The sequence below is a fragment of the Nyctibius grandis genome, chromosome 10 (assembly GCF_013368605.1).
Source record: "Nyctibius grandis isolate bNycGra1 chromosome 10, bNycGra1.pri, whole genome shotgun sequence".
Taxonomy (NCBI): domain Eukaryota; kingdom Metazoa; phylum Chordata; class Aves; order Nyctibiiformes; family Nyctibiidae; genus Nyctibius; species Nyctibius grandis.
Window position 1 is genome coordinate 31,254,258 of NC_090667.1, and position 27,112 is coordinate 31,281,369.

At 40.8% G+C, this 27,112-nt stretch overlaps 1 protein-coding gene across 3 annotated transcripts in view; it reads right to left on the reverse strand.

Annotated features, from left to right (window-relative positions):
* Positions 1-270: 270 nt before the first annotated feature.
* Positions 271-27,112, reverse strand: part of PDZRN3 (PDZ domain containing ring finger 3) — a 140,988-nt gene continuing 114,146 nt past the window's right edge. For 2 of the 3 annotated variants that reach the window (XM_068408492.1, XM_068408494.1), the window contains 7 exons: positions 17,055-17,305; positions 14,039-14,126; positions 6,731-6,829; positions 5,785-5,847; positions 4,822-4,923; positions 3,628-3,744; positions 271-2,694 (listed from right to left, as the gene is read on the reverse strand). In XM_068408492.1, coding sequence (XP_068264593.1) covers positions 1,144-2,694; positions 3,628-3,744; positions 4,822-4,923; positions 5,785-5,847; positions 6,731-6,829; positions 14,039-14,126; positions 17,055-17,305 — 2,271 coding nt within the window. In that variant the 3' untranslated portion in view covers positions 271-1,143. The remainder of the gene's footprint in view (positions 2,695-3,627; positions 3,745-4,821; positions 4,924-5,784; positions 5,848-6,730; positions 6,830-14,038; positions 14,127-17,054; positions 17,306-27,112) is intronic. The other variant, XM_068408493.1, reaches the window with a different exon arrangement.

The window sequence follows — 27,112 nt, forward strand, 5'->3', positions numbered from 1 at the left end:
AATCCTGTATCTTTCTCTCTTAGAGGTCATCTTAAATGCCTTGTGAGTTGAAGATATGCACTGCTTGATTCTACTCTTGATATTCCTACTCCCATGCCTCTTCCCTCCATCTCTCCTTCCCTCAAGAAAACTCAACACAAATTCCCCCCAAAGTCAGGGTGCAGATTTTCCGGCACACCGTCCAGGCATTCCTGCAGCACAGGAGCTACGCTCGAGGAAAGAGTACTTGATGTGGTGAAACCAGAAGGGAGTCAAAAGAATTGAAAATAGTTTGAAATATAAAACAATAATTTATTTTACTTCATTTTACTTGTTAACGTTTGTAGCTAATGATGATTTCATGAAACTGCTTTTATAATTCAATACATTCAAATCTATAAAGCAAACAGTTACTACCATGGGCTTTTCAAATTCCACAAACTGTCTTATATAAACAGATCAGCTGTACATGCACATTTTTTTCAATAGGTTGCAACATTTGCAAACATGCTTTAAAATCCTTTAAAGCTGCAGTATAGTGTACTTTACTTCAGGCTTTTCAGATGAAACCTATATACTTTCTTCAGAAACCTTAAAAAGAAAAATGTTTAAATGTTGATCATAACTCTAAAACCTGCTGTTTGATAAATGTTAAGTATTACAAGAGAATGACTCTAATTCTGAGTCTAAACCTTGAGCTAAATATTGATGAACGGCACTCTGTGTAGAAGTGAACAACAGCAAAATAATATCACAGAATATGGTTTCACAAAAAATACATGTGTAGTTGCTCCTGTGGGTGTTTTGCATTCTTTTAGGTAAAGAAAAGCATGGGTACCTTTTAATATGACTATAGTTTAAGCAAATTACCTGTGTAAGTATGGTTAATACATTTCTGATGTTTAAACACCTCATGTAAAAGGTAACAAGTAAAAAAAGTACAATCAGTATTCCAAAAAGCACTGCTAATATTGCCTTTGAAGGGATGGGCAAGCTTCCTCTCCACTTGATCATGGAGATCCTGGCACCCACGGTTGTAGAGTTCAGTATTTGAACTATAAACTCGATGGCTGTATCTTATATACAAAAATCTTGCCACATTGAACGAGGCATTGATTTCTACCCCAATGGTAGCGTTTTATGTACATAATTTAGCAAGGGCGATTATACAGTAGTCACTGACAGGAAGGAATTGTACACCCGTGTGCCGTCTGGTGACTTTGTTCCATGGGTTAGCAGTTCTTGGATTGTCATCCAATTGTCAAATATTTTTTTATTTCTCTTCTTCATCATTTTTTTGTGGCTCAGTTCAATGATATTCACCTCTCTCTTTTCTTCTGCACCTTGCTGTTCCTTTAAGCAATCTAACCTGCTCTGCATCATAAACTCACGCCGCCTCCTCTGCTCCTTCGCTTTCACTAAATGCTGCTTCCGCTCCTCCTTGCTCCAGTAACGGCCCATCTTCATTTCACTTATGGCATCGTCATCGGTAGTCATACCACTGCGCTCCTCCTTAATCTTTATGGCACGTTCTCTCAGCAGCCTGTCCCTCACTGGCCTCTTTGTAATGTAGCGGGTCCCATCGCTCCTGACCTTGACTTTCCACTCCATCCTCGGCTCGCTCTGGCTTGAATTCAAGTCTTTGCACATGCTCACCAGGCTCATCTGGCTCTGCGCGTACTCCACTGCTGATTTCTGTTGGATCAGCTGCATGTAGCTCTGATAGTGCTGTGCGTGGGCAGGGATATGAGCGTGCTTGTACGGAGAGTGATGGTACGGGGAGACACAGGAGCCAGAAGGTTTCTGACCATGGGTAGGGCTTTTGGTTCCATCGCTGGCTTTTCTCTCTTTGCTTTCCAGCTGCTTGCCAAGGTCGGGATCTTTAGCAGAGGCATGGCATTTACCAGTGCTGGATTCGTGATTTTCTGAGCTAGCAAATAAATTCTTTTGGGAGACATTATATGCCACTGCCCCCTCGTTACCTTGACAGTTAATGCCTTCTGCAGTTCTGCGCAGCGAATTGTCGGGGGAAATCTCCAGCGTGAGCGGTGTGCTTCGGCAGCTCTCGCCCGTGTTATATGCGCTCGAGCTATCCTTGTCAGACTTCTCGGGGAGCTCCGTGATGTCTGAGAGCTCGTGCCTGCGAACGTCGATGCTTGTGTTATAGTTGCGGAACCCGCTGTTGTGCAGCATCCAGGGCTCCCGGTACTGATCTTTCAGCTGCTGCATTTTATGAGCTCTCACGATATTCAGGCACTCTAGCTCGATATTGCGCAGCTCCTCATTCAGCATCTCCAGCTCTCTGTCAACGCTTTCTTGGTCGCTTTTGCTCATATCCAGCGTGCTGTTATGATAATACAGACTGTAAGGGCTGGCAGACTTCACCTGGCACTTCAGTTCCAGCAGTTCCCGGAATCGCTCGCATTCGTCTACAGGGATGCCGAGGAAGTCGACGTCTGTGCAGTCAGCCGAGATAAAGGATTCATTGCTGAACTGCATATCGCCACTTCCTAGGGTGTCATGGCTGTATGTCAGCTGCTTCTGGCTCCCTAAAGTGTTGGAGGAGGTGGTGTGATCATCCGCATTGTTCTCCTGCTCGGAGCTCTCATCGTTGCGAGTGCTGTCATCTGTGCGCCCCACTCCGCTGTCCTTCTCATGCTGGTTAGATAAAATAGTGGCTGTATCCGTGGTACCTCCATCCTCCTCATGCTTCTTCTAACAGCAAAAATCAAAAGACAGAAAGAGAAATTATTGCAAGGACATACAATATTCAGGGTGTTTATTTTTAATAGTTTCCTTAATCTGTTGCCTGTTACACTTTCAGCATCTTTTGTCTTTTACTTCTATGGGAAAGATATTATTAAGAACTCATAGAAATGGTGACTGAAAACAGCATGCTGTGGGTGTCCTTTTCACAAGAACCTAAGGGCTGCTTTTGAGCATGTAGCAACAATGGTAGAAGTCACACTTTTGAAATGTTTCTTCTCCCACTTAGGTGCACAAAAATAACCAGTTCTACTGTCGTGCCAAAGTGAGAATATGTCCCTTCAGAAAATGTGGCTCCCACAGAGGATGTAGTTTTAGAAAACTAGAAAAAACTCTAGACAAAAAGTGAAAAACTATTCACGAACTTGTATGATTGCATCAATCGTGGCAGAGCAATGGGGAATACAGGCCCACATCTGTGGCCCTGCATAAACTTTGCTTTGTAAAACCTTTTTCTTTGCCTTTCTCCCCATATATAGAACTTATTTCAGAGTTTTCCATTTGGATTTTCAGGTTTCAGGAGGCAGGCTGTTTGCAGTATGTGTGTGCAGATCAAATAGGGAACTTTGTCAGTTAGCTCTCTGCCTGCTCTATCTACTGTACGCCCAGCTTGTACTTCTCTCAGTGATGACAGCCAGGACGGTGGATTTCTAACAACTGTGATCACCTTGTTGTAAGGGGCAAAATAAGAAAGGTAACATTTGACAACGTTTTGGTCCCCCAGATGAAGTTTGTGGATAGTCATGTAATATCTCGATGTTACAGAAAGTCCTTTTGCCTCGATCGTCATTCGAGACACTAAGTGTATTCAGTCAAGCACAATATTGGAATATTGAGTGGAATGTGAAGCTTTGACAGCATGGCACAACAGAGCGGCAGTACCTGCTGAAGCATGCTGGCAGTAAATTGCATTGCCTGGTGGTGCTGTTCCTCTAACATGTCCATGTGCAAGTCATCCAGAAAATCATTTCTGTCATCATCCATCCAGCCTTCATCAAGCTATGTGAAAAGGGAGGGAAAAACAAACCAAATGTTGTCAAAAGAATGAAGACTGACATAAATTATGGCCCTTCTTTGCGGAAAGTGATTGGGAAATCTCAGGAGATTCCTTCCTGTGACAGTGCTGCTGTGTCCTGGGAAGGAGCACGTATCTCCTGCTGCTAAGTGTGGGTATTGACTGTCCTACCTCCCCCCAGCCACCTCCATCTCCAGCAACATGGTTTTATCTTCAGCAACCATTTATATATGAAACAAAACAAGCTTTTTCATCCATGGAAATATTTCTAAGAGTTGGGGCTGTTTTGGTTTGTGTGTGACTTGATTAGGATATATAAAAATACTCCAGGGCCTAAAGCTTCAACACACTGCTTGTGAGGCAGCATCAAGGGTCAGAGGGAAAAATACTGGCTAGGGGTCTGTAGGACTTCTTTACCCCCCAGCCTCAGTTATCCCCAAGGGAAAGATCAGAAACATCCAGGCGACCAGGACAGTCACGAGCCTGACCCTGTCTCCAGGTGCACTGGCAAGGGTTGCTCTCGCAGCACGAGGAGCAGAGCAGATCAAGCGACAGTGCTTGTGGCTGCATGTTCAACATCTTTGTTGTGCTAATCCCTGCCCTACAAAGGGATCTGGTTCAAGCTTTTATTACAGCTGAGGATGCTTCTTGAGAGCATTTAACTGCATTAAGAGATGATGTATAAAGGGCTAAATAATAGGTGTTTGAATGAATGAATAATCAATAGCTATAGGAATTAGAGTTCAGTATATTCTTCAAAGCTGTGGCTTGAAACCATCCATAATACCTTGCCCTGATGTTTGTAATAGCATTGCAGCATATATAAATCCCTGAATGTCTTATAAATTGAACTTTAATATAAAAAATATATATGTACTGTGACTGCTGAATTCCATTATTTTAGACCATATGTATGTCCAGTCAAACTGTGTAATATAGTTTTAGGTAGATCTGGTAGATTTAGGTAGGTTAAAATTCTTCAAAAGATGCTAACTGCTTTCTACAAAACAGTGACTCTTTTAATTAAGGCTCAAGAGAGGGGTTTGTCGTTGCTACAGTACCTGAATTTCTGGTCTTGCCACAAGCAAGGAGATGTTCTTGCTCTCTTCACTGGTGAGAAGTGCCACAGCTTCTTCTCGGTTCTGTACCTCTATGCCATTGATCTTTAAAGAAAAGAGCAACAGAATGAAGTCCTTTCATAGGGACACTTAAATGCTGCTGGGATGAGCTCTACAGAACTGCGTGGTGGATAAATCCCAGTGCAGCACGGGCCAGGCACAGTCCCTGTTCACATCTCCAGCTGTGTTGTTCAGGTAAGCGCTGGGCAAGTGTGGTGGTTTGGACACGTGAAGCTGTTCCATACCTGTGTGTGATGTGCAGAGCCTAGTTATGAGGACAGAAACTGGAGAAGGAGAGTTGGGCAGGAGCCGAATCATAACATCAGCTCTGGTAGGTGGAAAGGAACAGGAACATCCCTGTGTGGGACAGGTGAGGCTGTGGATCCTGCTCCCAGAGACTGAATGGAATGTGGACCTCTACTTGTGTTAGTGTCTGTGCAGAAGAGAGCCCACTTCTGACAAAGCCCCTGTGGTGTAGGCTTGTTGCACCTGGAAGACAACTCATTCTGGTGGTCAGCTTGCTGAACAAGTGCTAACATCCCTGTGAATAAACAGGGCTGCCCGGAGAGATTCTGCAAAGAGGAATAATTTCTTGGGCCAAAATAGACAGTTTGTGTGGTAGGAGGAAGACTTAAAGGTGGAAGCGTATCAGTGTATGTGCTGGAAACATGACATCTGCTGACAAAACACTTAGCCTGCAGAACAGGGCCAATACACAGCTCTACCTGGCCAGGACTACCAAAATCTGAGCAAGATACGGCAGAGGAAAGAGAAATATCCTCAGAAAGTTAAAAGGAAGCATGTGAATACCAGTCTGAAGGGAATAATTTGTAAAAATTATACTGAATAAAGACATTGCAGCAGATTATAGTGTGTTAGCAGACTTCTAACCATTTACACACATACCTGAATAATACGATCCCCTTCTCGGAGTCGACCGTCTTTTGCAGCAATACTGTTGGGGTCAATCTACAAAATAAGAGAACTGTGAGTGCTCCGGGCTTTGAGCGCTCCGTATTTACTTCACGTTTTAAACCCAGTATTGGTAGTACGACTGATGCTGTAAGCCAGGGTGTCTGTCATTGCTGCTGTGTCTGTGGTTGCTGCCTCTCACTTAGTGACTACAGGACTCCTCCTTGCTTATGTCAGGCAAAGTGAAATGCAAATTAAAATGCTCAAGTCAAACCCAATCCACTTCTTCCTGAGATGTGTCTTCAGAGAATGTAGGCTTATCACGTTTGCATGATATCGAGTTACCTCATAATTTAACATTTTGCTTTATAACACAGTCCTCTGATTAAAACCAGTTTTTGCATACAGAACAGGAAGGATTATGTCCTAAGTGATGCATTTTAATGGAAGATTTTAGATTTAGTTATGAGTTTCTTTCCCCAAACTGCTGCTACTAATTTGAAATGGATCTGCATGATAAAAAGATTATGTATGAAACGCTACTTATTTCATGAAAGGGGACAAAGAGAGACAAACAGGCCGCAGATCTTTGCAAATAAAAAGTATGTCGGGTTTTTTTTAAAAAAATTGTTTCTGGAATAACTGAGAACAAAAATTAAAGGGAGATTAATTAAAAACACTTTGAAAACATAATCTGAAATTGAACGCTGAGTCTGTGTTTGGGAAAAATGAACACTGCATGGTAACATAACAAAGTCTGACTTCAATGGATGCAGGATTTCACTCAGTTTGGAGAAAAGGAAAAACAACTAGATTTCTTTCAATTATTGCATTCTGGCTGTTTTTCGAGCATGGTACAAACAGAAGACAAATGTCTTAAATACCCACCACTGCAGTTTAAAGGACAAATTGTATCTTATGGAAATCAGCTCAATCTTACCTCACTCACATAAATACCCATGTCGTCTTCATCATCTGTTCTGTAACACACAGTAAGGCCAAGCTTGTCCTGGCTGTTCACTCTATGTAAATCTACTTCCTGAGGTTTTATAAAAAAAAAAAAAAAAAGGAAAAGAAAATACATTGTCAGTGAGACACTGATGACTGATGGAAGCAATTTTTCAAATTCAATGAAAATATTTTGCTTAAGTGATATAGTGGATCTCTTTTCATTTCACTTGTAGACGAGGTTAACTTACTGAGCCAAACGTGATTATATGCAGACAATCAATACCTGGGGCATTTTTGACCCTTCAATCAATATGAAGTCATTTTGAAAACAGACCTTCTATTGATCTTGAAGAAAAATTACCTATATTTCATGTAGTGGTAAGACTTCAAATGCTAAAATACTTATAAAGTATGATTTCACTATTTGCCACTTATTTCCTTATAAGCAGGGAAATTTTCTGGCTTTTCAGAGAAAAATATAATATTCTATTACCTTAACTTGGGTAATTTTCATGAAATGATGTAATAAATTTCTCAAAAGTGTGACTGGAGATCAATATATTGTCACCAAAGCATTCGGTATTGGTAATAGAAATATAGTAAGCATTTCAGTATCTTGCCAGGGTTTGAACAGGTCGTGGCTTATCATTCTAGTACTCTTTGGTCTTGTTAGTCTTAGAGACATTTAAGGTGTCTTAAAAATGTATGTTTTTCCTCTGTGCTTTTTTGCCACATAGACTTCACATGGGTTACTTCTTTCCTATGTTTGCTGTTGCTCTGTGGCACTGGTTGGTATAAAGGGTTGTAAAATCCACGGAGGTGCCCACAAGCTGTGGGATGCTCGCGGCCGGTGCACAGTCTGTGTAACCATCCACGTAGCATCTCTCAGCTCTGCCTTCTCGCTTCCGAGGGACATCCCGGGAGCCTAAGGACCATGGGCACCCTAATAACCAGCTTATTGAGACTGCTGTGCCAGTCCTGAGGATGCTGCCGTAGGGAGGGAGGAGGTTTCTTCATGGACAGAGGCGTAGTACCAGGCGTGGTTGTGGTTTTTAGCCATTAAAAGAGTGCTGGGCAGTGAGCGAGGCTTTGAAAGGTCCCACTCCTCTGCAGCTAACCCCAGGCAGGACGGAGGAGGCAGTTGTGGGGCTTGAGCCCCATTGCTGCGAAGGGAAAGAGTGGGACCAGGCAGCGGGGGCAAAGGGATGTAGGCTGAGAAAGTGGGCACGGCCCGTGGGGGATCCGAGGGGTGTCCCAGCCCAAGGGCAGAGCCTGAACCGCGCGCTCGTGCTTGGACCCGTCTGTTCCAGTGGAAAAGTCCTGATAACGCGACTCATTATTTCTGAACGTGTCTCTGTTTTGACCTGCGCTGCGCCATTTGTAAGAGGCAAGACAATAAAACAAGCTGATATGAATAATTTATCGGTATGTCTAGATGACAGCTGCCAAGATCAGCAATCTCATGTTATTTACTTGTCAACATGTGTAATTTCTTTTTTTTTTTTTAAAGAAATGTAGCTGTAAATGTCTGTGACATTTCAGTTGGTATTTAAATGGTTTCAATCAATAGTATCCATGGTGAACTGCTGCTCTTTTTCTCCCTCTTTTGTTACTTAAAGGTTTGAATACAATGCTTTAATAGTGGTGGCTTTCAGATTTCGAAAGATTTTGGGGCTTTCTAGAGAGGAGATGGCAATTCTTCAGAAGAAAAGATGACACAAAGTGGACTCAATTCTGATCTCAGTTGATCCTTGGGAATGCCGCTGCAGTCAATGTGTTTATTATGCATTTAATCATGGTGCAAACTGGGGATGAGGTGGGAATTTGTGAATTGGGCCTAAGTCAGGCCTAGAACGATTCCTGTATTTCCTGAATACTTTAACAAGAAGATTTCATGTCTTCTGGAAAGTTTTTATATTGTTTACTGATTTGAAAACGTGGCAATGAAATAGTGGTAAGAAACTAGTGCTATAGCTCATTCTACTGTTGTCATGCTGGTAGTGAAAGCATATATATAATGTTAAAAAATCCCACGAAAACTAAAAAGAAAAAAAACCTGTAGTGACTTTGGTCATTATTTAAATAGATCCTATGTAACCATAAACACCTGCCAGCACCTTTTGGAGCACAAGGAGAGCAGTTTCATTCTTATCTGCTGCATGTTTTGAATAACAATAGGTGTTTTTCCAACAGTGTACAACTATAAAGAGTATTATTATAATTAAAAAATAAGGATGGATTTATATTTAAAATGTACCATCCAAGACATCACCTGTGATATACCAGAAGGTAATAAATCAACTGGTGAATTAAATAGTATATATTTTAATAGGAAAATGGATGTATATTGTTTAAAAACACACTCATAAATAAAGCAGCAAAAAGCTAAAGCAAACAAAAAATTTTTAGAGCAGGTGTTTAGAACCTGAATTTTTATGAGTAATTAGTTGGCAGACTTACCCTTGGGTACAATCCCTCTAGTCCTTGGTAGGAACAGAATAAGTGGGTTTGATGCTACCCAAATATGGTAATTCTGTGTACTTAAAGATAGGAACAGCTGCTTTCTGTGGGTCTTTGTGTCGGTAAAGCTTTAATGTAATCATAAAGGTTTGAAATATTTGGGAGATAAAAGTGTGCAATTCCAGTTGGAGTTGAAGAACCAACTCCAGAGTCTTCAAAACAAAGGTTATTTCCCATGTTCAGAGTCGAGCCTGTATAATGCCGAGATACATCAAAGGGAGAAACAGAACAGAAAACTGGCACCTGCAAGTACAGATATTGTGGTAGCTTGTGTAATGTACCAGGAATTAATTAAACTCCTGGAATTAATATGGGCCTAGAGAACTTTGAAGGTGTAAATTCATGTCCTTGCAACGCTACTGGACTTGCCATTTCTTACTCCTCCATCTTCAGCATTGCAGGTATCCACAAAGTGCGGTTAATATCGGGGCTGTGTTAATCTGATAAATGTAAAAATTTCATGTATGATATCACTTCGACGCATACAGATAATTAAAATCTGCTTCTTTAGATTAGGTAAAAGTGACATTTTGAGAGATGTTCATGAGAAGTATTTGCTATTTCAAAACAGAGTCTGCACAAGAGAACTGTCAGAAAGATTATGGGCTCCATATCAAATGTAGAGCCAAGGAGGGCTCAAAGAGCTAGTTGCTGAAATCTATATGGCATTTGGAGCAAGACAAGAAGAAATGAACACGCTCTATGACATTATACCTGCAACTGCTCATAATAATGAATTAGGAGTAAGTGATAATAGTAAATTAACCTCTGTAAGCTCAGAAGATCCTTCATTTGCGAGAGATTATTGAATTATTGTACTGCTGATTTAAAATTATGGCCTGCCTGCAAATTTATAAAAATCAAAGTCCTTTCTCTAACAAGACAGAAATGAGCAGCAGAAATTTGAAATGAGAGGACAACGATGGGTGAAAAAAGTTCAAACATTCACAAAGCATTATTCAAAGCTTGCATGATCAGTACTTTGTCCTTTTGTCTCTCTGTAAAAAGCTTTTTTTTTGCTATTCCATTAGTAGTTTTCACCCAGAAAAGAATGTCAGGGAAATAAATATAAAGAACTACTTCCTTTTTATACTGCACGAGGCCTTCTCACTACCTTTTGGCAACTGAGCCTGGTACAGCAGGAGGAAAAATCTTGTTCTTGCTGTCTTGAAGCTAAAGAAAGTGATCTTTATGTTTGTCTGTTCACGTAAATGTGGTTTTCAACATAGGCAAAAAGCAAAAAATTTCGTAAAACAGGTTTTCTTTCCAAAATTCTTTGCCCTAGAGAAGAAATAAAAATCTACTTAGAGGTTTCTATGCCAGCGCAGCTCTATGGTGGTAATTCTTTGACTGCAGAGACTGGAATAGCTTATGTCATCAGTGGTGCTGGGGAAGGCTGAAGAGAAGTGCTCCTCACCCCGATGAAAAGGGCTTTAAGATGCTTAAGGAAGGTAACCTGAAGGATGCCCGGGCTCTTTGCCAAGCAGATGGCCAATGGTCCACGATTAAGAGCTTTCTCATGCAGTAAGAGGTGTTAAGGCCAGGCTGAAGTTCTCCAGAGAGCTAAGGGAGGACAACCTTTCAGTATTACCTTGTCAGCAAGTTGAAGTGTTTTACTGCTTTCAATTCGTTCCAAACAAAGAACATACAAACATTTGTCTTAGCAAGTACAGTTGTGAAGCTGAAGGAATGTGCTGCTTTTTAAACCTTTACGTATTCAACCACCACCCGAGCAGGACTGCTAGGGCTGTAAGCCCTTTGTATTCAGGGACATAATAATGCCTTGAGAAACTCCTGATCAGTGCAACTCCCTCCAGAGCAGGAGCTTTCATTGAGAAGAAATATATTCACACAGGAAGATGCTTTCAAATGCTTTACAACCAGGATGGATAAAAATTGCAGAGTGCCTGTGATGGAGCCTACTGATTCCCATGTTCAGAGTTACCTCTCGCCTCCTCCCTTCCCTTGCAAATAGATTCTTGGAGAAGTGAAAGAAAACTTTCAACCAAACTAGCAAAGTACGTGAAGGGGAGAGCTTAAAACCCTGGTACTAAGCTTTTATTTCTGGTTCCCTAAGAGCAGTGAAGTATTCATTTCAAATTTTGGTGCTCAGTGTTCATTTTTTGCCGATCAGATGTTGTGCTTTCATGCTGGGAACACTGTGCAAGAGCTGTGTGCTGGGAGGGCAAAAAGCTATTTGAATGAATCTGTTGTCCTCCTCCAGTCTTTTGAAGTGAGGACTTCATTTCTGCCCAAGACTGAGCAAGAATATCAGAAGGGAGGTTTTCTAGCAGTCAGCAAACATTTAATGTAGTTTTTCATCTCCACACTGTACTTAGTCTCCACTAACCATGCAGCTGAGTTCAGTTCAGTTCTCAGCAAGAAAACAAGACCTACATACAAGCTGCATATAGGAAAGGGTAAAGACAGAAAGTCAAATGTGAGAGAACAAGCCCCCTTTTTGATGTAGAATGTTCACCTTTGTAACCAGAGAAAACTACCACACTGAGAAAGCCCTCGCTTGGGCTGTGTGTCTGACAGCTGGACAGACTTGTTTGAATAAACATATTAACACATAACGCTGCTGGCGAATCCTGGAGTGACATTATTCTTCCTTTACGAGCTTGAAATGACTTCTGGTGGGGCCTCTGTGAGGAATGAATGTACTTTTAATTTGTAATAAAATAGTAGTTCAGGATTTAGTCTCTCTTTTCTTGTGGCATGTAAACTTCAAGAGAAAAGAAATGGTATTTATTTATTTTTGTAGTAGGGTATATACGGCAGTTACCTCTGAGACATCAATTTTAAGATAAAACTTGAGAGATAAAACTGAGAATACAATTTTGGTGTCTTGGCAATACTGCCAGCATAAATTCTTCTTACGGATATTTACATTAGAAGCTTACTGTGAACTTGGGTATTTCACTGTTTTTGTCTTGTTTACTTGTTACAAATCACTAACCAGTCAGTTACAGACCATAAAAGTTTAGATGAGCAGCTTCTGATTGAAATTCAAAGCACATTTTATGGACGTAGAAACCCAGAAGGCTGACTTGATGGCCTTTTTACTTTAGACATTCCTGCTGCAGTCAATGAAACAGCGCCTTTGTGATCTTTTAAAATGTATCTATCAAAAGGCAAACAAAAAAGCAACTAGCCAGTTGAGTCCCTGTTAGCACTTTGACCTTACCATTGATCATAGTCTTACAATTTGAACAAGAATCTTTAGTGGTTTTTAAGAAATACTATTAGGCTACAGAGACTTTTCTAACGTTCATCTCCCTGCGTTACTGAGCTGATCACCTTTTGCCATCAAGTACTATATCAATGTCACAATTATTAATGTTGCGGTTTAAGGCATATTAACGTCTGGCTACTGAAGTGCACGTGTTTAAATGGTTTTCAGCTCAACTGGCTGACCTTCTAATGGAAGCAATATAATTTATACACAAGATTAGATTTCCTAAAAGATAGATTTTGAAAAGACACTGGCAGAAAATACTAATTTGTTCTACATTTTCCCTTAAGACTGAAATCTATATTGTATTTTGGTTTTTTTAAGAAAAAAAAAAAGGGACTTGTTTGAAAAGTAAGGCCTTGAAGTCTGCTAAACAGCATTTGTTTTACTGGCACTTTGACTTTATCCTGACTTTGATATGCATTTGTATACAGAGATGAATTACTACCAGATCTGCAGGATTTGAGAAGGGCCTGCAAACTTTTTATGAGGTTTTAGTCCTTGATCCTGCAAACAGTTTTATAGAAGGGAACAACTTCACGCTTGTAGAACAACTGAACTCTGCTCCCTCTGAAGCGGCTGATAAATCTACCAGTGATTTGAACAGAGCCCCAGACAGGTCAGCATGGCTCGCTTTGACAAATCAGTGTTAGCAGGGCCAGGATCTAAGAAATCAGAAGCGCAGGCAAGCTGAGAGCAAACTGTTCACTTACTCATAATCTTGAATGGATTAGCTGGATCAGACACCGCTGGCTGTATTTAGAAGTATTGAGATACTTTACTGCTATTTATTACAAACAATTAAAAACACTTCAGTGGGTCAGTACTGCTTAAGTATCTTGCAGAACTAAGGCCCACAATTTATATGCTGTGCTCTGAATGGCTGGGAGCAGGTTAATAAAACTAAGAATGAGGAAAACTGAAGATGATCTTCTGATAGGATATAAAAGTACTAAAACCAAAAGTGATTTTTAAAGATTTGGCAGGAAAATAGACTTGCATACCTTCATCACTGGTCCAACTTTTATTATCTGTAATTTTATATGTAACTTTTCAGTAATGAAAAAGGGAGGAACAGCTTAGTACGGTGGCATATCTATTCTGGTCTTGTCTTGTAAACTTAAAATATTTCTAAATTATATGATCAAGAACATCTGTTTCTCAGCTGGGGAATATTTAAGGGAAACCCACACATTTTTACTGTGACTATGTGGAACAGGTCCTGCCATTCAGCAAACTTGCAAAGTCTTTCAGATTTTCAGAAAGTCTAAAGCAGCATAGTTATACAGAATGTAATTAATCAATGACTTCATTATTTATGTTAATTTGTTAGCTGAAGATCTGGCTCATCAGTCCATGGCACATACTTAAACACACTGCTAAAAGGTATCAGCAAGGTTTGTAACCTGCAAAGTAACTAATGAGCAACGTTATGAATATCTGCTTTGAAATGTCTTTTCACTGTATCTACAATATAAAGACTGTGACATGCACATGTTAAACTTTCAGTAAATTAAATAGTTACTAAAGGCTAAGTACCTCTAATTCCAACTCATCTCTGTCCATTTCTTGATGAATTCCTCCCATGTAGTCATTTGGGTCATAGTATTCATGCACTGATGGGTGGCTGTAAAAAAAAGGTATGTTTTAGGACAGCACCCAGTACTCTAGTTAGCATATGAATCCATTCCAAGCTTATAGCAAGTCATCGTGCACATGATGGACTGACAACCAAACTAATTTGCCATGTGGTTAATTATACACGCTATACCATTTACACCAATAAATGTATTAAAAAATCACATGTATTATAAGAGGGTTCTAAAACATTTGGCACCTGATGATGAATAAGATACTTGAGTCTTAGCATTTATTAACGACTTTTCTCCAAACGTACAGCTGACTTGGGGAAAAAATATAGAGAGAGAATAGCGGCAAAGCAGTAGGGTAAGGGGTACCAGGCGACAGATAAGTGGGCAGGTATTTTCCAGGGCTCAAGATGAGAGGGAATGCTAGATTATTTACTTATAAGCTCGGGTTGTTTGCAGACATGCAAGTAAAGTCATCCTTGCCTACTTGTTTGCTATTTTTACTTTGCCTTACAGACAAAATTGTATCAAATCGTTAAGTATTATAAAAATAAGTTGCCACCCAACTGTTTGGATCAACAGCATTCTGTTCAATGATCTGAACGCAACAGGCTATGCATAACAACTCAAATACTATTTAAATATGCGCCGCTCTTCATATTGCCATTCGCTATTGGCATGCTGCTTTTTACAGCTTGAGCCCTCTCGCAGTTTCACTGTCTATACTTTGGGTAGTTGTAAGCAGTGTAATCACAGAATCACAGAATGTCAGGGATTGGAAGGGACCTCGAAAGATCATCTAGTCCACTCCCCCTGCCGGGGCAGGATCACCTAGACCATATCACACAGGAACGCGTCCAGGCGGGTTTTGAATGTCTCCAGAGAAGGAGACTCCACACCCTCTCTGGGCAGCCTGTTCCAGTGTTCGGTCACCCTCACCGTCAAGAAGTTTTCCTCATATTTAAGTGGAACCTCCTGTGTTCCAGCTTGCACCCATTGCCCCTTGTCCTGTCAAGGGATGTCACTGAGAAGAGCCTGGCTCCATCCTCATGACACTTGCCCTTTACATATTTATAAACATTAATCAGGTCACCCCTCAGTCTCCTCTTCTCCAAGCTAAAGCGACCCAGCTCCCTCAGCCTCTCCTCATAAGGGAGATGTTCTTGTGCTGATTTTTTTCTATGCTGTATTGTATTGTAATGCTCTTGTGCTGATTTTTTTCTACACTGGAATTTTATTTCTGCAATGAAAGTAAACTCCCTTTAATTCTCTGTTAACTAGATACGTGTTTCTTTGTAAGTGTGAGGCTATTTATGTAACAGCAGCTGCTAATTGGCTAAGATACCCAAGTTGTTACATGCAAGCTAGATTAATTCGAATGGCATTTGGAGAAGTTACAGGAAGCATTAGGAAAAAATGACTCCATTTGTTTGCAGATGCTTTGTGACAGCGTCCTTGACTAGCTAACTGCCTGCCCTGGTGTGCAGGGACAGCCGTGAGGCAGGCTGCGTGTTTCCGACCAACATCTACAGCTCCAAGGAAGGCCACCAGTGATGCCAGGGGTTGGAACCCATATCTAACGATCAAGGGGCAATATGAGGCTCCTTGAATAGGGCTGAGCTGGTATTATGCAGGCGTGTTGCAACCTAAACAATTCATCATGAATTAATCTTTGCTGTTTTCCTAATGGAATTGGTTTTGCAGCTGGAAGGTTGCAGGTATTGAAAGCCGCTCTTGCAGATGTGGTTGGGGGTATGCAGTATAGGTGCTCTAAGAATAAGTGTCTTCTCCACAGTGCTCCAAGCCCTGCTGCTTGTTCACTGCAAACAAGCTCAAAGCTAAAGCTTTTTGTGATGCAGCTGTGCTTGAATTTTCAGTGGGCTGGGAATAGGTGGTGATGCAGTAATATCCGATGGAACCACCTTTCAAGTAATGAGTGCTGAGAGTCATGAAAGGAGCAGGCATTGCACACGGAAGCCCTGTTCCTGGCTGATCGTGTGAGCGTTAATGTGCCGTGAAAGTCACTTAGGAGCAGTACAGGATCGGTGCCTGTTTGTAGTCAAACCCTGTTTCCTAGGAGCACTGACAGGGATGTCCGCAGAGGCGTGCTGGGGCGTGTTTGTGTGCCAGTCGATGTTCACAGCTCAGGCTCTCCGTGGGGCTCCCCTTCCAGAGCTGTGCTGCTCAGCCACGTGCACCCTGGCACTGCCCCTCGCCACGGGCAGCATCATCTTAAAACCAGGCATTGCTGCGGACTGAGCAGATCACGGTCTGTCCCACACAGCAACTGAGACATTCAGAATCCTTTCTATTGCTTTTTCCCTTGTGGAGATGCGTGGCAAGATGACAGGCAATTTGCACGGGCTCCTTGGGGAGCCCTTTTCCTCTTGAACAGCGTGTGAGGGCGTGGTGTGTGTGTGCCAGGAGATAATTGTCATTTTTATTTGTAAGTACAAAAGCATCAAACTACCATTAACAATAATTAAAATTTGACTCTAAAACATCCATGACAGCACTGGTAAGTAATTTTAGTCCTAGAAAATAATTTATTTAAGTAACATTGCTTCAGGGTTATAATAAAGTAATTAATACACTGGAACAGAATGTAGCGGCTCTTAGCGTTACACAATTTATGGCAGCCATAAAAAATAAAGTTAAAATATAAGCAACCCAAAGAGGCAGTGAGGGGAATTACAAGAAGCAATAACTTTATCCATCAAATGCCAGCAAAAAATGAGCTTTATGAGGCCATGTTGTGACTCAGTGGCATTATTCATGTGAGTAATGGCTTGCTAGTCCGTAGAAAAAATGAAAATGTTTTGAGTTATGGCTCAATGGCATATGAATCCTGGCTACTCCTGGGAGTACGTGTTCACCGGCAAGCAAAGGTGAGTTTGTAAACTACTTCTAACATGCCACACTAAGGAATGCAAAGATTTTCAAGGGCTTTGCAAACTCTTACTTACTCTTCAGGTAGGAGGTATGGGTCTAGCACAGAGACAGGTGGAGCAGGTGAGCCCATCTTGCTTAGAGCCATGATGTGTTCAAAAGTGATGTCTGTCTGTGTGCCCACATCTACCAGCTGAGACTCGTGAGGAGTGAAGACCTTGGTGCGTGGAGTTCTTCTCAGGACCTGCACCACAATGGGCTCCTTGGCCGTTTTGAATGCTTCCACTGCCTGCTCGTGTGTTGCTTTAGACAGATCCTTCCCATTGACCTGCAGGAAGAAAGCAAGCAAAGCAAGGAGAGAAACAGTCAGAAAGTGGGGGAGATCTTTGCTGGTTTTGGCTGGTAATTTAAAAGTCTCAGCTTCCATCTAAAAGTATATACAGCAAGTAGTAGGAACTATTTATGCAATGTTATGCATCTCTTATTTTCCCCTTTCACTACAGTAACTTCACAAATCCCGTGCTCTGTTTTTTATTTTGATAGTTGGATTTTACTGGGCTCACTCTTTGAGCTAAAGTACAAACCAGCACCCCATTTGTTTCTTGCAGATTAGAAATCCCTCAGCCCTTGTTCAAACACAACAAGTTATTCTCTTGTAATTTTACTATTTTTTGTTTGTTTTTTTCATCTTAACCTTTTTGCTGAACAGAACTACTGGGACAAGATCTGAAATTACAAAACTATGTATTTGTGTCTGATAATTTTTCAGATGAAACATGATGGTGGTACCCAGTCACTGCAATAAAAAACTGCATTTTAGGGATGGGATGGGCACGAACATCATACTGGGATAATGAATAGAAATAATAAGGAAAAAAACAATCATGGGCTTTTTTTTCCAAATAACTTTTTGTCTGTGTAGCTTGGCTATTTCCCATCCCCAGATCCTCACCACCATTATCTGCTGGTTGAGTGAATACTTGTACATAACAGAACACCTTCACTAAACGTGACTGAGAGACCCCACCAAGAACTGCCAGCGCTAGACATGCCAGGCCATGGAAGGTGGGGGGCTCAGAAGAGCATTTAAACACAGATCCCTCCTGTCTCAAAGGAGTCGTGAAGCTTCTGTTCACAGCTGCAAAACCAAAATGAGACATTTAATTCCATACACAGTTTCTAATTGTTGGCAAGCAGAGGTGTCCTTCCCGATCCACAGAGACAGCTTGAGCACTTCCAACCCACTGTGGCTTTGCATTTCACTCATGCTTAGCTTCCTTCCTCACCTGGTTTCTAATGAATTCTTCCATAAGTACCTAAGGCTACGCAGGGGCTGTGAAAGGGATGAGGTCATATTTGTCAGAATTTTTATAAAGCTGCAAAACCATAATTCTCATTTTGAGTTTTGGTTCATGAGAAGCTTTCATGTTTCTGTGTGTCTCCGACTGTACGGATTGTCATTTTAAGTGAGCTAAACACAATGAACAGTTCGGAATGAACTGAAAAAAGGCAACTGTGGTGAGAAGACTGAATGTGTGCCCGTTTCCTGCTGTTTCCAGCCTAACATGGAGATTTCTTTTGAAATTTGCCCTGTTGAGACATCTGCAAATCTGAAAGCTCTATGAGCTCACACACAAAACACTACGTTACAGAAATAGCGGGAACCACTGGTAATGCCAAAAAGTTTTTATCCTCTTTTAACCTGCAAACTGTTGCCATTTGAATATAGATGAAACAATTAAAGAGAAGCTGCCCAGAGCCATTTGTTTCTGAAAGCTGTATAGTGAAATGATGACCCTAAAGCATCACGCTATCGTATAATTGTTACCTTGTTCTTTGGACTGGGACAAGTGTTGGCTGACACGTAGAGATAAACTGCGATCCAAGATTTGAAGATGCTTCTAGCACTGACAGTGAGGGCCCCTCTCGTAGCAGACCTTCTCATCGAGGAGCACGCTTTGTTTATGTATTTTCTTTCTGAATGATATCTTACATTGTACTCCTTCCAGCCAGCTATTCACTTGATAAACCGCGTTACTGTGTCTGTAACCAGAGGTATGAGCTGCACAGTGGAAGCTGTTGCCTTCTGCATGGCGGTGCGTGGAAGAGCAGCATATTTTTTCCAAGGCATAAAAATAATGAATTGCCTTGCTTGGACACAGATGCAATAGTGTCTAGCCTCAGGTAGGAGTGGTGGCTACTACCTTGTCATTTAATCATTTTTGTACCTGTCTGAAGTGTACACTGATGTGGTGACTCTGCCACATTAGCTTCTTGAAAATGATTGAAAACTCTAAAATACATGTCCAGATTCTGCTATCTTTACTTGTATCAGCTCACACTTCGTTCACACTGTGCTATGCCACGTGTAGTCCCATTAAAGTAAGCAGGGCAATTGAATGAGTAACATTACTCAGTGCAGTAACTGAATTTAGCCCATACTTAATGTATTGCCCACAGCAAAAAGCTGGGTGATAATAAAGAGCGCAGAATTGATTGGAAAGGCTAAAATCCTGCTGAATTACCTTGTGCACGTAACACTTACTACGCTGTTATCCTTGGTTTCTCTTAGAGAGGCGATGACACCAGGATTTTTGTCAAGCCAGCTGAGAGTGGAAGGTGTTAGCACTACATTTACATTAAGCAAACACTTTTATTGAACGCAATTGCTCACAGTAATGCATAGCATGTAAAGTTTGGCCTGGTCAAATTAAATATCATTAACTCGCCCAATTGAGCAGATTACTTTAAAACAATCTGTACAGCTGTAAAATTAAGTTCAGTGTAATGTTTTCTCTGGAAAAAGGAAATGCTGATTATGGTTCGAGTTTTATTATTTGCTGCAAATTAAATGTTGCACATTTTACTGTGTGCATTCTATATTTTTTTTGTATAACTACATCCAACAAGCAATCCAAATAGAAGAATCTAAATTGCAGCAAGTGTAGTGTTTTTCAGAAAAGTTCTAAGAATAACTCTTGAGCAGGAAATTATTCATGTGAGCTGCTTTCCACATCTTCATGCTAAAAACTGGTAAAATAATGCAAAGGATTGCCTTCCAGTTTATTCTGCAATATTGTAATGAACTTGGATTACCTACAGTTTAGTGCCTGCATTTTAGTGGAGGTTCCTTAGGACACTTTATTTCTGTAAATGTGGACTGGCATCCTCTTTGTGCTGTCATATGTAATTGCTATATAAATAATCATAACTTCAAAGTCAGGTTGGTATCATGCAGTGAACAGGCGGTAGTTGGACTGGATCATAAATTGTTACTACAGGGATTATTTCCAAGTAGTATCTTGACTACGTTTTTTAAAAGCTGATAATGCAGGGAAAGAGAGAAGTGCTGCATAGGATGGCAGCATAGAATTGAGCATTTCATTGGGTATTTGTGTTCAACAATCTCCACTTGGACATTTCAGAATACTAGGATTCTGCAGAGCCTGGTAAATAACTCTAGAAGGGAATTTATATTTGATGTATATACAATTTTATATCATGGGTTTGATCAGATGGTGATGATTAGACTAAAACCAAAGCATAACTCACTGTACTGTTATTATTATGGGTTTCTTAATGCATTGCTGAAATATGGTTGGGGATTTTGTCTTTAAAAGTTGATAATTCTATGAAATATGGCAGCATCCGTATCATATTAGGCAACCAGTTCTCTGGACAGTAGCCGTTCACACGATGAGTGGTTTCAGGGTCGGTCTGTGGATCTCTTGCAAGAGACTGATTCCTAAACTCCAGCTGGGTGGAATCCTTTTAGCTCCGCAGTTTCTGTTTTGATCAGGAGTCTTGGCCAACGTGGGTGGACTCCTGACCTATGAGATGTGTTCAGAACCCCACTAACAAAACAAGAGTTAATGGGTTGCCCAGAGCTACCACTATTAACCATGTGGATTCTGAATGTGGAAGGATGGAAGAATATCCAGTGATACAAAAATACGCTTTAATGTGATTTACAGCAGGGAAATTACACTGTCTGACCCTGGCCCCTTAAAAACCCGCAGTAACTGTCACATTATGTGGTAAATACCGAGCAGTGAATGGTTTGTGTTTACTTTTTTTTATTTTGCACCCCAGCACAACAAGAATATCATTTTCTGTTGTAGGGACATGAGGATGGGAATGCTATGATATTTCAATAATGAAAACTAGTAATTCTCAAGTCTGCTTACGTATAACAGAGCCAAGCTGCCTTTTTTTTTTTTTTTGTCTGGAAAAAGTAGCAGGTATTGCTATTTTATTTTTAGTAGCACAAAAATCATGCAAGAGAAAAATATACAGGGAGGACCTCAATGGCCTGATTTCTGTTATCTGTATAGAATTAGCACTTGTGGATAATCTTGAGTCCTGAAACTTCAGCAAATAGATTATATTGATTAAATGTTTAGTTTCTATCTGGAAAATTTGTCACAATTGACAAACAATTATTCTCAGTATTTAAAGCCAATAAATATACCTGTACAGTTTCACTTTGTTAAAAAAAATAAAGGGGTCTCTATAATCATAGACTTCATTCCTAATGCTGCTGAATTGTGCTCAGCAAAATTCTTCCTTATAAATAGTTACATCGGGAATAACACAGTAGAAAAAAAAAATCCATGCATATGAATGCTTCAGAAGACTGCCAGAAACTACAAATATGCATAATTTCTTAAGAACATTACATGCCATGTGACAGAGACAATGGGATCTTTCATGGCACAAAAGATGGATAAATTAACTTGTCTGCAATGTTGAAATGCTCAGCTTTTGGACCTCCTTTGCATTGGAAATATATCGAATATGGAGAAAGCTGTAGTTCAACTGAACTGAATGGACCTTGATGAAATTTGTGGTGGAGCCAGATTAGCAACTGCATGAGACACAGAGATAAACACGCTGAATTAAGACCATACAGTAAATAAGGAAGGGATGCTTCATTTTTGAAAAGATAAATTATATAATGATTATGAAATAGAATAATATTTATAGTATTGTAATTTATAGTATATACTGTATGTCACATTCTTTTGCACAAAAGTAGGCTGCAGAAAGCACACTACCTAAAATCTATATTGTAAAGGCAGCAAGAAATCTATAGATAAACATGGCATAATCCTGTCTGGGAGGTCAGTGTCTCCTAGAAGTTTTCTTTTAATGCTTGGAATGAAAAAATAGTCACTTGAGCTTGATTTGATGCTCGCTAAAGTCATGGGGAGTTTTGCCTTTGCAATGTCTTAGTTCAGGCTGTGACTGAAAGAGAGGTGAGTCCAATAGCAAAGCAAGATGTTATGAAGCCGAGTGTGTCATCAGAATTCACTGGCATGGCCAAACTGTGGAAAGGAAAATGCTGTCATGGTCAATTAAGGTGTAAAATGTGATGCATATTTGTAACTGAGAAAAAGAGAGATGATGTGACAAGGTATAACACGGGAGGCCATGACGCAAATCCAAATGGAGGGTCCCACCAAACAAATAAATGGAAAGGATGTCTTAAACTCTAATTTCAGTCATGTGGCTTCCATTAATTCCTATTTCCAAGAAGTAAACGGTGAGAAAAATAAACAGGAATTAATAAAAAGAAAAAAAAAAAAGAGATGAAAATATGCTGTATCTGGCTGAAAATGAAAGCATCAGATGAACTTCACTGTTGAACCCTAAACATCAGGCGAAACTGCTGAAGAACAGCCCATGACAGTTAGATGTGAAAGCACCAAATACAATGGGACCATACTTTAAGATCGAACTTCTAAGAGCCATGAAAAAGGCTGGAAGAGTTTGAGTGCTGCCTTGGAGATGAAAGAGTAAAAATGTGCAGTAGGACCTTGTTGGGTGTAGTCTTGGTAAGACCCAAGTGCATTCTTGAGTCTGTTTCCAAATCTCTTGCTTTGGTAGCTACTTATTAAGTAGCTTGTCAACCTGCATCATCTAATGTTGGATGCATCTGTGTTATTCTCATAGAGTGTGGGATGCTACAGTACATATGGCCACTAGAGAGGGAGAGAGAACAAATCAGTGATGGGCGAATCAACAAGGAGAAAAGGAAGAAAACCAGGAAAACTCCTCACGTCTCTTTAGGCTTGTGAAGAATTTGCACTACCTAGCTAGGACACAGTTTTCCATATAATTTTATAGTGCTGCAAGTGTGTAAGGTATTGGATATACAACGGCTTCTCTCTCTGTCAGAGCTGTGCGAGGCATTTAGCATCCCTCCTGCTCAAATCTCCTTCTTCCTCTATTAATTCTGGATATATGTCACGGTGAAATACCTTTTGTGAAGATACATTTTCTCACGTTGTTTTATACTCTACATACGTGCTTCTACTTTAACAATTATTCTACTGAGAGGTCTGGTATCCTCCAGCAATTCCTGAGCCAACTGCCCCTGTTCAGATGCTAATTTCAGGCCAAATCTTCCTGAGGTCAAAATTGGCGCAGGGTCCGGAGGCTGGGAGCCCTCCAGCCTTCGTGCTGCGAGGACACGGCTGGCCCTCCTCTGCAAGTCAAGGGGAGTTTGCAGCCAGGGCTGAGATGACAGTAGTACTCTCTACTGGAAAACATGTTCTTATTTTCATTTGATGTATGAGGAAGATATTTTGATAGGACAGCATACAGTTGTGCTATTACATAAATGTCATTTTATCCGTAGCTGCTGTTTAATTATTTAGCAAGGTAAGCGATTAACGTGTTTTATTTTTCTGGGTGGGTAGAGGAGACTAATTAATTGCCACTTTGTTGATGGCAGACATACATTGGGAGCTTTCAGGTATATCAAAATGAGCCCCTTGTTTACACAGACAAAATTTCCTCCTGCTTACCACCAATTCTTATTTTCTTTTCCATCTGACACAACGCTTATGGAAAACCCAGTATTTGTTGGTTCTCTTTGCCTGTGATAGCAGAATTTACACACCTGGGTTATTTACACAAGGAACACGTTCCTCAAACTGATTCCCAGTTTCCCACTCGCAGTCACAAGCTGGGGGCACACACCGGTCCCGGGAGCCCTGCAGACCTGGAGAGGCGATGCAAGGGCAATGGGACAGGGCTGTGCTAGAAAAAGGACAGCAGAAGAGCCTGAGGCAGGACACGGTGAATGTAGGTGAAGCGTTCTGCATTCAAGCACATGCAAACATCATATCACAGAATCAACCAGGTTGGAAGAAACCTCTGGGATCGAGTCCAACTGTTGCCCTGACACCACCATGTCAACTAGACCACAGCACTAAGTGCCATGTCCAGTCTTTTCTTAAACCCCTCCAGAGATGGTGACTCCACCACCTCCCTGGGCAGCCCCCTCCAATGTCTAATGACCCTTTCTGAAAAGAAATTCTTCCTCATGTCCAACCTGAACCTCCCTCCTTTGCAAGAATATAGCTGAAATAACTCTGGACATTGGCAGTAGTAGTTAACTGAAAGGTTGAGAAAGCCAGAAAATCCCTGCGCATAAGAGTTTACCGTGTGTAGTTATTTTGTACTTTATTTTTACTTAAATAGTGTGTGTAGCATTGTTTGCTGGGTGTTGGTGGTGTACAATAGGAACTTAGAAAGTTTTCAGTAAAGGAAAATTATTTTTCCATCCATCAAGTTAGACTGATTTAATGTCATGAATGGTAAACATTTGTATGCATTGTACGGCTTGTTGGTTCTTCTATGCTTCACAAATGTCACAGAGAAAAAACTTTTCTACTTAAGAATGAGTAAGCAGCTTTTCTTTGTAGAAATTCATGCAAATCCTTGGGAAGTGCACTATGAAAATGCTCGTTCAGTTAGACTACAGACGTCTGTGCTCCATTTAAAACGCTCTTTATGGTCCGATTCACTTCTTTAGCAAGTTCTTAAGAAATCTGTGTATTGAGAAAAAGCAGCAGAACTGTAAAGATTTTTATAGAAACTAGAGCAGCAAAAAGCCTATTTTCTAAACCCCCTTTTCCTCAGGAATTGGAGAAAGAAGGTTCAAAATATGGGTTAATTCTTCTTGCAGCTCCATCTAATCCCTCTTTTATTTCTCTCATATGGACAGCCTCTCTCTTTTTTTCAAAAAACACAGAATTATATTGTTTAGTAATAGACTGTTTCCATGTGTGTGCATTTCCCTTCTGCCTTGTGAGCCATCCATGACAAAACAGTTAAGACCAAAGAAAAATTCTTTACTTAAGAGCACAGAATACATTTGTTCTCTAAACCGTTAACTTCCAAATGGAAAATCTTGGGAAGAAAGACCCTTGAAATAGAGGAATTTTTATTCTGTGAGTAATTAGCACATTTACGTATTAACAAGGCAGTGCTAGTACTGTCCATAGCATACCAAAATGTGCCTGCTTTTGGTTGGGTTCTCAGGCTCCACTCCTGTGTATCATGACTCAAAATAAAACCACAGGGAATTTTATCGTTTGCTTCAGTGAAAACAGATTTAGACTAATGCTGGGGCTTCTGAGACTCTTGTGCTTTCTCTATAAGCAAAGTTTACCTGGAGCTTTTTTTTTCTTAAATATGCATTCATCACATTAAATGACTTTATATAGGGCAGAAACACTATTTCATGTTTTGTCAGTGTTAAAAAGCTGATCTTTTGTGTGTCTTTTGTTCATGGCTTAATAACCCTGGTCCATATAAAACACAGACAGAAGTTTACAGGCCCTCCCTTTTTAATGACTCTTTCTGCCATTTCAGTAGCATGACCCAGAGGGAGCCAATCAATTACACGTATGAGTGAGGTACAAATGACAGCCATAAATAATCATGAATTACTAATGACCCGAATTCAGCAAGTGCAATTACCCGCGCTCTCATTCTCCACGTTTGCCCACATACAGAACGATGCCTCCAGCGTGGCACCTCGGGCTGCTTCTGCTGTGATGTTACAGAGAAATGCTCCTGCCCCTCTCAGATGTGCTCTTCCTATGAGGCAAAACCTGTGTCTATGTACTGGTCTAGTACAGCAAATTACAAAAAAAAATAATCATTTTTTATGAATGATAATTTACTTTTTAAAAAGCTGTGTATTTCTAGATTTACATTTACAATACAGAATCCCATAACAAGGGGTGTCTCTATGCAGGCAGGTGTCTAAATTGCTGATCTCCTGAGTTGAATCTCCTTTTATTGGAGTAACATAAGAAACCAATTCTTGCACTGAATCAGTCACCTTTCTCCAACAGTGGCACCCAGAGGGTGCTTTGAGAATGGTGTGAGAGTAAGACATACGCGGACAGAGCTTTCCCCTGCTATGCCCTTCCAGCACTTACAGCTCAAAGAGTTGACAGACTAGCAATATTTAAAACCATACCTCAGTTAAAATCAGAGTAGTGCAGGTTGCTGTATAGCTCAGGCCTTAAAATACTATTATTATTTTAGTAGCATATCAGACTCCACAAACACAGAACAAAAGGCAGTGCCTCCTCTGGAGAGCCCGCTCCACGCAAAAAGGCAAAAGGAGTATTGTACAGATGAGAAGATGAAGCAGAAAACAAGTCAGTGATCTATCTGAGGTCACGTCAGAGCACTCCACAGCTGATCTCCAAGACACTGTGTTTAAGACCAATTCACGAAGTTCCCATTTCTGCACTGTTGCTCATCACTGGTAGTTTCTGAGTCCACCCTCCCACTCCCCTCCCTTCCTCCACAAATGTCTCGGTGATGTAAGACAGGGAAAGAGCACTTGTGGATAGCTCTGAAGGTACCTATGCTGAAGAGGGTTATTGAAGTTGCTGCCAAGAAAAGATGGAAAAAACTCCCAGTGCTGCTAATGTGGGAACCCAGCAGCAGTGGCAGATCCAAGTGGGCTCGTTAATAAGAGGGCCTGCTCCTTCGGTAGCTACCTGCTATCTGCAGAGCAGGCTTTGTGATCTTGGGCATCTGCTTCCAGAAGTAGAGCACTGTTCTCAGCTGAAGAACACAAACCTCAGAAGGTGTCATGTAGGTAGAAGTCCCACCACCATCTCACTCCACCCTCCAGTCCATGCTGCTTGACCATGGCCTAGAATTCTCATAGTGGGCTATTGATAAACACACCTTCATTCTCCTTTTTTTTTTTTTGGCTAAAAGTGACGGCAGTTACACAGATCCTGCCAGGTCAGGTACAGCAGTGTCTGATGCACTCTGCAAGCAACTCTGCCCAGTTTCCAAAGGCTTTCTTATC